The 14,646-nt window shown below is 56.1% G+C and overlaps 1 protein-coding gene and 1 pseudogene across 1 annotated transcript in view; both read right to left on the bottom strand.

Annotated features, from left to right (window-relative positions):
• Positions 1 to 881: 881 nt before the first annotated feature.
• The window catches only part of LOC114081931 (bone morphogenetic protein 8A-like), a 28,444-nt gene continuing 14,679 nt past the window's right edge, over positions 882 to 14,646 (bottom strand). The window contains exons 2-7 of the mRNA XM_027923433.2: positions 14,215 to 14,404; positions 13,667 to 13,815; positions 6,625 to 6,819; positions 6,099 to 6,178; positions 5,466 to 5,576; positions 882 to 1,031 (exon numbers count right to left, since the gene is read on the bottom strand). Of these exons, the coding sequence (XP_027779234.2) occupies positions 882 to 1,031; positions 5,466 to 5,576; positions 6,099 to 6,178; positions 6,625 to 6,819; positions 13,667 to 13,815; positions 14,215 to 14,404 (875 nt within the window). The remainder of the gene's footprint in view (positions 1,032 to 5,465; positions 5,577 to 6,098; positions 6,179 to 6,624; positions 6,820 to 13,666; positions 13,816 to 14,214; positions 14,405 to 14,646) is intronic.
• Positions 10,898 to 13,186, bottom strand: LOC114081930 (succinyl-CoA:3-ketoacid coenzyme A transferase 2, mitochondrial-like; annotated as a pseudogene).

The raw sequence follows: 14,646 nt of genomic DNA, 5'->3' as shown, positions 1-14,646 counted from the left end.
CCAACTGAGCAGCTCTCAGTAGCCACTTGTGTTCTGTGCTGAGGGTGCAGAGGGCCCATCCAGGTGCAAAGGGAGAAGTATACAGAGTGGTCACGATGGTGGCCACAGGAAAAGGAACACCATTGCAGCCATGTCCTTGTTTCTGCTGAGAGGTCAACGTCTCAGTGCCCAGCCCCAAATAGATCATCCTGGCGGAGATGACTGTGGGAACCAGAATCCTCCAAGGTTCTTTCTTTCAGTGGGAGTCAGGCCTCTTCCCCAGCACAGGCCCAGGAAAGGGGAAATCACAAGCAATAAAATGTCCCCACCGCCTCACCTTAAGTCACGGGGCCCAGTCAGCTTGTTCTTTTTCTAATAAGCTAACAATGCCCAAGGGCCAAGTCAGTGGAACCCAATAATACACTGAACTCAGGACATGTACATGCCCAATTATGCTCCACAAATGCCCAAGTGGTAGACCTGAGAAGGGACAGAACCCTTCTGCCCATCTCGGACCCTGTGGTAAATGGTACAGAGCCCCATTCAGCCAGTTGCAGTCTCCTTAGACCATCCAGGGTTGGCCACAGCCTGGGCCAGCGATGCCATGGACAAGTCCTCTGTCAGGACTTCAGCGCAGGCCCCCAACCAAGGAGGCACAGCTCTGAGGCTGCTATGTGCATTTGGCCCTTTGATGGCAGTGTTGGGGTGTTCAATGCCACAGACCCCAGGAGAAAGGCGTGGAAGAGCCTGGAAAAGACAAGAAGCTTGGCAGGAGAGAGCAGTGGAAGGAGGGGTTTCCCCATTACAGTGAGCTCTGAGAACTTATGAGGGTCCCCTGCATCTGGAGAGGAGCCTGATCCAGATGGGGAGGGACAGCAGCAGCAGTGCAAGTGGGCAGGGCCTCAGTGGCAGCCGCAGGCCTTGACCACCATGTTGCGGTGCTTGCGCAGGATGACATTGTTGCTGCTGTCATAGTAGAGCACAGAGGTGGCGCTCAGCTTGGTGGGTGCACAGCATGCCTTGGGGACTGTGTCTGGCTTCATCAAATGCACCTGGCCAGGGAGGAGACACGGGGTGGGATCATGAGCTTAGCAGTCTCTTCCTAGAACCCACCCAAGCCACCCTCTGCTGCCTGCACTGGCCTGTCCTACAGGTATCAGCCCCCAGCCCCATCCGAAACCACTCTCCACCTGTTTCCACCGGGCACATCTTCCCTGCTCACCTCCCTGGACACACAGCTGGACACCTGGCACTGCTGTCCAGGCCATGCACACCTGCTCCTCAGCTCTCTGGGTCCCCTGCCCACCCCTGCCACATCTGCTACCTCCACAAGTGGGCAACATGTGCTGGGGCGCACCTGCAGCCTCTGCTTCCCCACGCTTTACACTTCTACTCTATCCCCATGGGGTCCGTCATTAGCTGTGCACAGGTCTGTCCCTACACAGCTGGAGTGTGGGGAGCATTCATGGAACCAGTGGATGAGACCTAGAGCCTGGGTGTGCTCCCCACTCAACAACAGCAGCCAAGGCAAGGAATGGTCTCTGCCAAGGATGAACTGAGGCCACACAGTGGGCTACGTGACAAGCCTGAGTGAAGCAGGACTGGAACCAGGTGCCAGATCCCTCACCCCCACTAAAGCAGCCTTTACCCTCCCCAAAGAGCTGAAGGAGCCAGCAGTTTCCAGGATGAGCTGCCATTTATCCTGGATCCCTCACAGGACTCACACACAAGGGTCCTGGGAGACAGCACCGCCACCTTCGAAGGGAGCCAGAGAGCCAAGGAACCAGCTTCCCTCATGTGTGTTTGGCTGCTCCAAGGCCTCACTGCTGCTGACCAGGACCTGGATGAAGCTGTGTGATGCTGCCCTGGCTCCCTTCTCCTGGCCCTAATTCTGAGCCAATCTGCTAGGGAGGACTGTCACCAGACACTGTAGCATAAGGGCCAGAAGCCTCTGGAGGGATATGCAGCTGGTCTGGAACCTGGAGGCTGCTGATCCCAACTTTCCATCTACAGGCCACATGGGAGGACCCAGGAGATACCAGCCTCCTGTGCAGTCCAAGGGTCCCTAAGTGGCTAGAACCCCAAAGGACCTTCCCTGATCTGGGACATGGGAGGGAAGTCAGCACCACAGGATGCTGGTGCTCCTTGCTCCTGCCCTGAGCCCTGAGCTTCACCAGGAGTGAAACAGAGGGTGATGCCCTTTAATCCATCAGCACCCGCAGACTGATTTGTGGAGCGTAAGGTGTCATCCATTCAATTCATTATTATTATTATTATTATTATTATTATTATTATTATTATTATTATTTTGTATAGGGAATTGAACCCTGGGGTACTCTAAATTGAGCATCCCCAGCTCATTTTACTTTTTTTTTTTAAATAGTGCTGAGGATTTAACACAGGGCCTTGTGCATGCGAGGCGAGCACTCTACCAACTGAACTATATCCCCAGCCTTCTTTTTACTTTTTATTTTGGAGCAGGATTTTGGCTAAATTGCCCAAGCTGGCCTTAAACTTGAGACCCACCCTCCTGCCTCAGCTTCCCATCTCTGGGATTAAGGTGTGTGTCATTGCACCTGGATCAATTATATGGAAGAAGTGCTGGAATTCAGAGACTATGTATCCTTGAGGACAAATTATATATCTAGAGACCACAATATTCTCTGAAGAACACAGAGAAACACACTTTTCTCATTCTCAATACGCTGTGTCTGTACAGGAGCCAAGGGGAGCCAGGATTCTCCCTGTTCTCATAGCCTTGTGGGAAATAGATGGGGAGAGGGTAGCATTTCAATGGACATGTTGTAGTGGCACCCTCTCCTCCACAGAAAATTTTAATTAAGCTTCTCCAGAAATCTTCACCATAATCGATTTTAGGACTACCAGCAGAAGATTCTCTACAAAAGTGTTAAATGTAGTTAAACTTCCTATTATCTGTTGTTCTGTCTTACTTTTGGGCCTGAAAGAGATCCGCACTCCAGGTGCTGAACACCCCATTTGTGGAGTGTAAGTAAAGTTTTTCACAACCATTTATCCAATATAGTAGTTTGTAGAAGTGTGTCTGCAAATGCAGAGTGTGTTAAGAAAAACAGATTCTCTTAACTAGGCTTTTGGCCTTGGGCCGGAGCTTCACAGAAATGGTTACATTTCAAAAGTAAGAGAAGAAGTTACCAACTGGGCTCCATGGTAACAGCTGGCAGGGGGAAGAAAGAAAGGGGAGAAGAAGCTCTCCCCTTCTCAGGTGTTGTCCTTGAAGGGTTAACCTGCCCAGAACAGTGGAAGAAAAAGCTGCTTTATGTGAACTTCTGCAGACTGTGAACTCCTGAGCCCCTCCCCTTACATGCTGGGTATAAAACTCTGAAGCTACCTGAACTCAGGGTTCAGGGGATTGATTGATTACAGCAAAAGCTGTGCCCTCTGAACCTGGCTGCAGCCAAATAAAACTGTTTCCTGCTATCTTCGGTGACCTACCTCGTCTGTCCCCTGCAAAAATGTGAGGGTGGCCTGGTAACAAAAGTTACCAGAGTCCTGGTGGCCAGCTGAGAATGGGAAGGACATGCGGCTGGGGGATGTTGCACAGGGGGACAGGGGGCTGATGAGGGGCCTGTGTCCCAGGCCAAAGGCTCAGACTTCCTCTGGGAAGAATGGGAAGCCCCTGAAATCTCTTGGCTGAGAATGATGTGGGCAGGTTTGTTGTAGGAAGATCCTGCTGGCTGCTGTGTGGACAGTGGCCCCATGGGTGGGCCTGGGGGGGACCCCCTTCTCCTCTTGGTCCTCAGGACACGAGGCTTGCTCACCTGCTATATCCCAGCCTCCCACAGACCCCCGTGGCTCCTTCTCCTGCCCAGCCCCTGGGAGCCCCACCTTGTCCTGGCCATCTCTCCTGCACTGCTGCAGGGGTCTCATCTGTTCTCACCACTTGCAGACCCTCCACATGTGGCATCTCTATTCTGAACGTCCCCTTGGACCTCTGTGTACAACTGCAGATGTGTGATTCACCTGCACATTCGACCTCGTGGGGTGGACGGGGCCTCAGCAGGGCCACTCACTTCCTCCGACCCTGACAACAACTCTGCCCATGTCCAGCCTCCCATCCTGGTCCTGGGAACTCTGAATGGAGCCTCATCCACCCAGTTGCTCAGCCCCACCTGCCTCCTGCCTCCCTCCCCCTGCTCCTAAGTGGGGAGGGCACTCAGCCCCCACCAGTCATGCTGCTTGGGAACCACCTCCCATGACCAAACTGCCCTCACCTCCCATCAGAGGACAAGATAGCCCCTCATTCCTCTCCCCGCCCCTTCCACCTCCCACTCCCCTGGGCCACCCCAACACTGCCACTACAGAAAGACTTCTACCCAGGACTCCAGCTCTGCTTTGCTAAACCCCTGAATTGTTATTTACTTGGAATAAAACCTGCTCTCCTCACAGGGAGCCCGAGCCTGCCTCAGTGGCCCTGCCAGCCCAACTCCACCACCCTCGCCCTCCCTGCCCTCCCTGCCCTCCAGTCCCTGCTTCCTGCTGGCCCTGAACCCACCCAGCTCCATCTCAGGGCCCTCTTCCTCCAGCTCCTGACAGGGCTGCTCCCCCAGTGCAGAGTGGCCCAGTCCAGGCTCCCTCCACCCAAAGCCCAGCGATCCCCGTCTCCCTAGAACACATCTCCTTTGTCGCTGGTTTGCATTTGTGCTCACCACAGCCTCCGAGGGTGTTCACATTTGCTGAGCCACTGTGGGCCTGCAGAGGCAGAGGCTGAGGACATGTGGGCAGGGGACAAGTCCTGCGGAACCACTGCCCCATGCAATAGGAAGCTCAAGGAGGCACCATCAAGTTCATTACTCTCTAAGGCGTCACCTCTGAACAACCTCCTACTAGGAAAACAGTCCAGGGGATTCTGGGACCAGCATCTAGGCAAAAGTTGCAGTCACCAGAGTCAACACATACATCACACTGGCGATAAGCAACAGCAACTACGCTCATGCGAGAACCTTCTTCCATGACCAGAAGGTGCCCAGTCCCTGAGGCACTGCAAGCCCAAGACCTGAGAAAACAAACAGCCAGGAAAGAGCTGGGAGGGGCCCCAGGGGAGCCACGCCCACAAGTGCAGAGACACACCTGGCCAGGGGCCCCACCAGGCAGGGGGTGTCCACACCCATGTCACGCACACGTGTGCACTTGTGTCAGGGAAGCTAGACCCACCAGGGTTCACAGGACTCAGAGGAGTGGAGCCTGCACCAGGCTGGGCAGCCACACACAGGTCTGTCTGGGTGCCACACGTGCACACGCAGGGCACAGAGTGTGTCTGGGTGCATGCTGACTAGCGTGCACGTGCTCGGGTGGGTGCCCGTGAGTCTCCCTGCAGGCTGTGGCCATGTGAGAGCCTGGACCTGTGACGGAGTCCCTGCAGGTGAAGCGCCTCTCAGCAGCTGCTTGCACCACCCTCCTGGCTGACGAGTCCCCTGTCCCCCACCCCTGACCAGGACCGCGGCACTGACCAGGGACTGCAGGATGGCATGGTTGGTGGCGTTCATGCAGGAGTCCAGCGGGAAGGAGCACTCTCCCTCACAGTAATAGGCTGAGTAGCCTCGGGGGGCGATGACCCAGTCCTGGGGGGAATGGGAGAAGGTGAGCCCATCTCCATGCCCCCTGACCAGCCCCTCAGCCCAGCACCTACCACAGGACCACCCAGGGCTGCCCCTTACAGTCCCTAAGCCTCAGGACCCAACCCCACCCTCAGGACCCCTGGCAGTCTCCACCTGAGGCTTGAATCCACCTGGAGACCCTCAGTACACAGGATTGGGCCTCAGGCTCTGTCCTTGTCACATGCCACCCTCCCTCTGCTTTGTTCTCCCTGGCCTGCCCCCCCCCCCCCAGCTGCAGTACATGCTCCTCTGCCCACCCTAGCCTCAAAAAACAAAGAAAAAAAGAAAGAAAGAAAGAAAGAAAGAAAAGAAAAGAATTCTCACTATAAATGTGAAAACTTTTTCATTTAGGAAACTTAGCAAATCCAGAGGAAAGAATTATGTGAAGAGGAAACCAAAGCCACACGTGATGTCCCCTCCTGCCTGAAGGGACACTTGGGGTCTGCAGATGGGGCTGCCATCGAGGAGAGCAGAGTCCGAAATTACCAGCCAGCCGAGGTCCTGGAAGCTGACATAGAGCTCGTGCCGACGGCACACCTGCCGCCCGTGGGAGCCGTGAGCGTCATCTGCAGGGACAGACGGTGCAAGGCCTTTTCCAGGGTTCCTGCTCTGTGCAGGTCCCCTGGGGTGCTCCCAAGGTGGGGGACACACTGGTGGGCACATTTAGCAAATAAAGGAGCCACAAGAAACTAAACCACTGGGCCTCACGGAGCTCATCCCTGGATCCCCGCTGGTGCCATGACCCAGCTCAACAGCCTTCAAGGGCTCCTGATCACTACAGAGTGACCCGTGACCAGCTGCACCTCCTTGTCTTTCAGCCTGGGACCTCCTCCACGGAGCTTCCCAGCAGCACCCTCCCACTGCCGCTTCTGCTTTCCTCGGCAGGCACCTCTCGCCCCAGCCCACCCTCCCCACCACACTCGTTCCACAGTCAAGCCCAGGGCTCGGTCCCCACCAGCCAAGGTCCTGCCCACGAAGGAGGCCTCAGACCCGGGCCCCGCCTGGCCCTCACCAAAGATCCCTGGGAGTTTGTTGGGGTACGGCAGCTCGTTGGTCTTCTTCGGCTGCCTCCTCTTCAGTGGCCTGACTGCCCGAGGGGCACGGATGGGACTCGGGCTGGCCCTGAAGAAGGTGACCATGAAAGGCTGTCTGGAGCGTGGTGCCCGTTGCCCCAGCAGGCCAGCCAGGCCAGGATCCACACTGTGCCCTGAGAGAAAGGAGAGAGGGTCACTCATGGGAGGGGGTCCACCATGGACCCAGTAGGGACTCTGCTCCTCAGCAGGAGCTGCAGGCTGAGGGCCCAAGGGGACCCACTAAGCCTCAGTTTCCTCACCTGAAACCAGAGTCCTAAGTCCACTCCAGGTTCCTGGAGGGCATGCCTGAGGAGGCAGGTTGGGGAGGCCTCAGAGACCCCAGCCTCCAGCTGACAGTGACATGGACAGTGAAGCATTTGCCAGGCTTGAAAGTCTTTCCCACTCGTTGCCTCACTCGACTTTATAGTGTCCCTGTGTTTCACACTTGACAGAAGAGACATCAGGGTCACTCGGGATGACCAGAGTCCACTGTTGGTGACACTCAGAACCAGAGCACCCTCCTTGGTGGCAGGACCAGAGGCTGTGTGCTGTCTTGCACGCGCACGCTCTGCCATGTGAAGTGTGATTCGTGACACCACCTGCTCGTGACGGCCTCCACCTGGACACAGCAGGGCTCACTCTGCCCAGCGCAGCCCAAGAGCAGGGCAGTCACTGCTTCCTGCTGTGCATGTGCCAGGCACTGGGCTCAGGAGGGCAGAGACCAAGTCCCAGAGAACAAAACCCAGAGCCAGGCTCAGCCTCATTGCAGGGCCCAGGTTCACGTTCACCAGGCCAGGCTGGTGGTTTCAAGACCTGTGCCTCAGCCCTAGGATGAGTGGAGCCTCAAAGACAGGATTTCACCCCCTCACTGCTACCAGCTGAGGATGCCATGAAAAGCCCGTTCACCCTGGAGGTGCCAGCAGAACCACCCTGTGCTGGACGCCCTGCACGTGGCCTCTGCTCTTTTCTCTTTCCTTTCTTTCTTTCTTTCTTCCTTTTTTTTTTCTTCTTTTTTTACTGTGAGCAGGGGTAATAACCACAGTAGAGAAACTCTTGAGAGGAAACCCCTCCCCAACTCCCACCGCTCACTGTCCTTTTCCCTGGCTGTTTTCATGATGCACACTCCACACAGTTGTCAACACAGCAAAGAGGTCTATTTTCCAGCTTTCTAAGGTAAACCTTCTCCCAGTTGTTGACAAACGTCTCCACTACAAACCTGTCAAATGATAAAGCCTCTTTGAGCAGATCCACCCTAATCTCCTTAGGTATTAGCTCATCCTGAGGTTCTTGTCTGGCTTTCGGTATGAAGAGCACGATGGGGACCTCTTCCCTCTGCACCCTCATGAAGCTTCTCACACTGAGCCACAGAAATGCGATAGCTGCTCATTTTCGTCTTTCTCAACAGCACCCATCGCTCAGTTCACATGAGTCCCTTTCACCTCCGGGTCTAAGCACCAACACACACATATCCATCCACACACACTCATTACATGTGCATAGAAACACACACACACACATGATACATTTATATGCACATTGTATATACAGGCTTATTTATTCCACCTGGAGCCACTGGGTTCTCCATTCCACACCACAGGTCAAGGACACTGGCTGCCCCACCCAAAGTCAGTCCTTCAGCTGCTAGGCCTCAGACCAGGTGTCCACTGGCCACTCGATGAAACTCAGAGACCAACCTTTGACCTATGGCATCACCTGCCACAAACAAATGAACTGGGCCTGTGAGGCTCCTTCTCAGCAATGTGGATGAGATATGTTGAGACAGGGGCTGTGACCTGCAAGTGCTGGCCGGCACTTGGCCCAGAGAGAAGCCCTGAGGGGCATGTGGGTTATGGTGGGGAAGCAGCTATGTGGAGGCAGAGCCACAGGTGCAGAAGAAAAGGCAAGGGAGGTCACCACAGGGACAGGTGGAGTGACAATGAGCAGGGAGGATGGTGACAGTCACAGTGTGGGCACTAGAGTAGTCCCCACAGACTGGCTGACAGTGGCCTCAGACCCAGGGCAAGATCCAGCCTGTGTGTACCACTGGTGCCCTCCTCAGGAACCCTGGGCCCTGGCTACCCCATGACCAGGAGGGCTGTCCATGCTCCAGGCTGTGTTCAAGGGTCTCAAGTGGTCTGTAGGCACAGATCAGAAGCCACATGAAAACAGTTACACAGCAGACCCGCACAGGCTCCTTGAGGGTGGCCTGGTAGGGTCTGGGGACTTATGCATGTGTGTGTGTGAGTGTGTGTGTGTGTGTGTGTGTGTGTGAGAGAGAGAGAGAGAGAGAGAGAGGTGAACTGAATTGAGGGCCCTTGGATGCAGCCAACCCAAGGTTTGTATTTATAGGAGCAGGGCAAGAGGACAGACACTGGTCATCTCTCAGTGCTCTGCATCTGGCAGGTCTGGGGAGGTCACCTCTTCCCCAGGACAAAGTCTCCCTTACCCACCAGCTCTGCTCTTCATCTGCCCCATCCTTGGGCAGGGCCCTGGCTCCCACTGGCTGCAGACAAGGCCCAGGCAGGCCTGGCAGTGGCCCCAGGATGCCCAGCTCTGGGCAAACCCCATCCCAGAAAGGCAGAGGTGGGGGCTTCAGGAGACTCTGGGGCCCAGGGCTGTGCTGCTGACCTGAGCATGTGAAGGTGCTGATGGGTATGCCACCCCTTTATTCTTGCTGTGGGGTACACTGTGGTCTTCCCCCATGGACCTGTATGAAACACCATGAGTCCCCATCCTCACCTCATGTCTAAGCCTTCCCATTAAGGCCAGATGGGCTGGCACCTCACCTGGCCTATCCTGACCCCTGGCAGCGCTTAAGCCCTTGGGCATACCAACACTGTCCTAGACCAGATTTTGCCCCATATCTCCTCCCTAAGGCTTCTTTCTGTTCTGATGCCAGCTTGCTCTTCCTTCAGTCCCCTGCCCCACCTCAGCCTGAGTGCAAGTGACCCTGGAGCCACATGAAGGAGAATTCAGGGGCCTGTTGAATCCCAGGAGTGTCCCAGGCCTGCTTCCATCCCTTAGGTCAGCTCTCTCCTCACTCTCCTGGCAGCTCTCCCATGAGCCTGCCTTCCCAGCACTGCAGCTGGAGACTTCTCCTGACCCCCAGGGCAGATCAGGTCCCCCAGAAGCACCAGGAGGAACCACATAGTGCACTCAGGGATATGCCATCCACCCCCACCTGGCTGTGGCCCCTGCCACTTCCCTCACACCCCCAGGCTATTCCCACCCCAATCACATGCAGGATCTGTCACTTCCTTGGAGTGAGGCTTAAATGCCACCAGCTGTAGCTGGAACTGCTGCTTGGAGCAAGGTCTCTGGGCTGTGAGGCCTCTGGAGCTGCACTCACTAAGTGCACACTGCCTTCCAGACTAGGCCTTCACAATGCTCTCTCTCTCTCTCTCTCTCTCTCTCTCTCTCACACACACACACACACAAAAAAAAAAAAAAAAAAAAAAATCTATGCTTTTTTTTCACTTTAGATTGTGAGACTATGCATTCAGGATGACATATCCAGAGCCCCTTTTGGGCTCTCAGGGACTATTTCACCCAAGGTCAGTTTGGGCCTCCAGAACAGAATCTGTGTGGATCTCATGGAACACTGCAATTTAATTGGCAAGAACCTGCCCAGGCCATGGGTGGGCTTTCTAGAACTTGACCTGTGATAAACCGCAGCCTTTGGCAACACGGGGACTATTTATTTATACAGGCTCCTTCCAGGTAGACTGCCAGCACCCACTGCCCCCACCTCAGTCTCTCCCACTCACAGGTCCCCTACCCTGGAGACAGCCCTGCCTTCCTCCTAAAAAGACATCCATTTCCTACCAGGAGGAGTGTGCATGGATGAGGACAGACACAAGAAACAAAACTAGGAACAGAATGCAGGACCTTGGAGGAAAAGTCAGAGGGGCTAAAGGAAAGGCTCTCATGAGGGCAACATCACTTCCGCTCACAAAGTCGTGCTTAGATTTGTGCGTTTTTCAAGGAAATAAAATGACACCTCACAACTGGGTGTGGTGCACACGCCTGTTATCCACACTACTGGGATGCTGAGGGAGGAGGGCTGCATGTTCCAGGCCATCTTGGGCAACTTAGAAAGGTTTTGTCTCAAAAAATGAAAAGGAGGGCACTGGAATGAAATCCTGAGTGAGAGAGTACCGCGTGGCAGAGAGCTCTGCAGCACTCGCAGGACTTAATGATTTCCTTTTGTTTTTAATGAAAGTCACGATGTTCTATCTGGCAGCAGAAGGCCTGAGAGGCCTCTGCAGGGAGCCAAGCGCTGTGCAGCGCCCTCAGGCGGCTACCGTCTCCCTCCCCAGTAAACCCCGGAAGGCGAGCCCCCGCCTGCACACACTCCTCAGGGCCGGCTCTGCGCCCTGTTGCTACCTGCAGCATGGGCTTGAGGTTCGGGGACACAGCAACTGTCCGTGCTGATCTTGACCTCGACCTCAGTGGCGCCTTCACAAAGCTCCACCAGCGTCAGCCCCCTGTTTCCAAGCACGTCAAACACGGCCTTCTCAGTGATGATGCGGTCCACGGAGCGCTTCCTCCATAGCGGCAATGTGCACTTTCCCACGATTTTGGGGGTCTGTGCCTTGGTGCAGTGCTCCATGGTGACCAATACGTTGGTCTTGTCAAGGGACACCAAATCCATGGCCCCGCCCATTCTTTTCACCTCTTTAGCGGTATCATCCAGTTGGCCAGGTCGATGTATTTGGAAATCTGCATGGCCCCCAGTATGGTCATCTGATGTTTCCCCCGTGAATCATGACAAAGGAGTCATCACTGGTAAAGAAATAGCCCCCTGGGATCACGGTGACAGCTTGCCTGCGTTGATGACATCTAGATCCACCTCATCTTTCCATGGAAATGGGCCCAAGCCCAGGATTCCGTTGTCACTGTGCAGATAGATGAACTGTCATGTCAGGGCTGACGAAGTTGCTGGCCAGGAGAGGGATTCCGATGTCCAGACTGGCATACGTGCAGTCCTCAGACTCAAGAGCTGAGAGCGTTTGATCATGCGCATCCTTTGTCGTCTTCCAGCGGGGCTTTCCCATCTTCCTTGCTCCGTGGGACTAAACGCTAGGGTTTTTTCTCTTATTTCGGCCCCTTTATCACGCGATCTACATATATGGTGGGGACAGAGATATCTTCTGGGAGAAAAGTCCCCACGTCCACGATTACTTCCACCTCCACCACCGCGACATCCGCAGCGTTGCACATGGGCACGTTGAGAGTCCTGGCGCTTTCTTTGAAGATCACGTTGGCCGCGAGTCCACCCCTTCGCCAAGACGAAGTCTGCCCTCATGGCGTACTCCTGGAGGTAGTGCTGGCCCCGGAACTCTTTCACCTGTCTTGGCTGGCTCTGGATGGCCAGGCTGCCGTTGGGGTAGTACCTGATGGGCACGCCGCCTTCCTGCACCGTGCTGTAGCTGGTGGGCGTGCAGAAGGCGGGGACCCCGGTGCTGCCCCCTGGATGCGCTCGGCCAGGGTGCCCTGCGGCATAAGCTCTAGGTCCAGCTCGCCCTCCAGCTACCGCTGCTCGCACAGCGTGTTTTCGCCCAGGTGGGAGCAGACCACGCTGCGGACCTGCTTGTTGGCTAGGAAGAGGCCCTGGCCGAAGTCGTCCACGCCCACGTTGCTGCTCACCACTTCAGGTCCTTCTCGCCGGTCCTTAGCAGCGCGGCCATCAGGTTCTCGGGGTTCCCGCAGAGCCCAAACACCCCCGACTCCAGCATGACGGTCGCCCAGTTGCGGATGTCCTTCACCATCTCCTCCGCGTCCGTGTAGAACTAGGCGCCGGACCAAGGGCTGGTGGCGGAGCGGCGGGCGCAACCCTGGGACAGCGCTGGCCAAGCGACTGGCAGGGACGTGGAGCCGCAGCCCCGCCACGGTCAGTGGGGCTCTGAGGTCAGAACAGGTCGGCTGCACCAGGAGAGTGTTCCTCTGGCTGCAGGGAGGGCGCCGCATCCCGGACGCCGCCTGGGGCGCGCTCCGCGTGGGGGCGCCACCACTATCCCTACTTCCCCGCCTGCTCCCCACCGAAACCCAAACCCTGCCAAGCTTCCTGAAACTCAGGAGCTAGAGCACTGCAGGGTGACCTGACTGGGATGGTGTTTGAAGGTGATAGGCGCCCGTCACAGCATTCAGTGGTGCCAGGCGCTCACACTGGTTTATTTCCGCTGACACCCTGCAGTCAGTGCACCCACACCTGTGGCGAGTTAAGCTCCCTCTTCTTGAGCGGGGAATCTCAGAGCGTCCTTTTCAAAAAACCTTTGTCAGAACCTGTTATCACCCATTGCTGCTAAACTACCCCTAGAAACCCCAAACGCCTGGCCCGGCTGTTTACCCGGGCTCACAGTGACCCTTGCTCACCCTCAGCCTCCTTCCTAGGTCTCCCTCCTGCCCTCTGCTCCTCCATGTGGCCCTCTCACTGGACCTCAGACAGACCAATCTTGTGCTGGCCTTGGCCTTTCCATCCACTGCCTGGTATAAAGGCATGCTCCCCCAAATTCCTGTATGTGAAAGAGAGAGGGAACCTCATTCTGTGGATGAGGAAACTGAGTCTTGGGAAGGTAAGTATGTCACCAACTTAGGACCTCAGGCAGCTGGGATTCCAACCACAGCCCCTCACTCAGCCTGAGGATGAAGCCACTTCCCCCTACTGTTCTTGGAGCACAGGAACTGCCAGTGTGGAGGGCCTCTTGCAGGGGGAACTGCCCCTTCCTGGGGAAGGACACTTGGACTCTCAGCACCTCAGATATTCCTCAGAAGAAGGGGAGGAAAAGCAGCTCTGGCTGAGGGCATCCTTGTGTCCAGGACCTCACTGTCTCTACCCACCGAGTCTTCACAGTGGGCACAGAGAGAAAGGCCAGGCAGCCAGGAACCGGTGAGGCCACTCTGGACAGTTCTAGAGGCCTCAGCTGGCACAGCCTCCTGGAGCCCCAGGGGAGCTCACCCAGCCCAGACCCTGAGCCTCACCATCCTCAGTTTCCACATAGAGACGGAGTCCCAGGTCCTTGTTACGGTTCAGCAACCAGCGGTCACTGGCTGCTGTGACATCCAGCACCAGCCAGCCCTCGTCCCCAGCTTGAAGCGTCTGAAGATCCAAAAAGAACAAGTCAGACTCCCTGTGGACACGAAAGAACAATTAACTGATGGCTGAGGGCCGGTCCAGCTGCCTCTGTGGGTCTCGTGCCACCTGGGGACCACTACTGGAACATCTATCCTGCCCTGGCTCTGAGCTCTGTCTGTGCCTTATTTCACTGATAATCAACTCAAAACATGGTACTGTGCAGGTGGGGAAACTGAGACTCAGTGGCTCAGTGACCCGTCCAGGGGCCCACAGTCAGGATGGCAGGGCAGGAACTGTCTGGCCCAGCATCTTTCCCATCTCTGAGGCTCTTCTCCCAGGAAGCTCCCCTTTCTTTCTCTGGGAAATCCCCTTCCCCCCAGGTGGGGCAGGACACACTGCCAGAGCCTTGACCAGGAGCCCATGAGATGGGAGGTGCCTGGGCCGAGGGAGGCACCTGTTGGAGTGCTCCTGGACCACCTCGAACATGCTGATGTGGAGCGTCGTGTTGAGGGGGTGGGTGCTGGGCAGCTTATAAATCCGGAACTCTGCAGCTGTGACAGCCTCCCCTGCTGGGATCTGGGTCAGATCAAAGCGGAACTCCTTCCAGTGGGGCTCCTGGTGGCCCAGGGCGCGGTCACGTTCCACTGGAAAACAAAGTGGGAGCCAGGTGGTCACATGTGTTTGGAATGGTTCAGGCTCCAGAGCAGGCAGAGCCAAGTGTTAGCTGCCACGACCTAATGGCTGTTCTTCAAAGGGCCCTGCGCAGCCTCCGTGGGGCCAGCCTCCTCCTCTACACATGAATTTGTTCCTGACTCTGCTGGGGGAGTGTCCTGAACACAGAGCCCAGGGACAGAGATGCTCAACAGGCCAAGCCTAAAACTCATCC

The sequence above is a fragment of the Marmota flaviventris genome, chromosome 10, assembly GCF_047511675.1.
Source record: "Marmota flaviventris isolate mMarFla1 chromosome 10, mMarFla1.hap1, whole genome shotgun sequence".
In the NCBI taxonomy this organism is placed as follows: domain Eukaryota; kingdom Metazoa; phylum Chordata; class Mammalia; order Rodentia; family Sciuridae; genus Marmota; species Marmota flaviventris.
The sequence above is the reverse complement of the archived record's forward strand: the minus strand, read 5'-3'. Positions and strand labels throughout refer to the sequence as shown.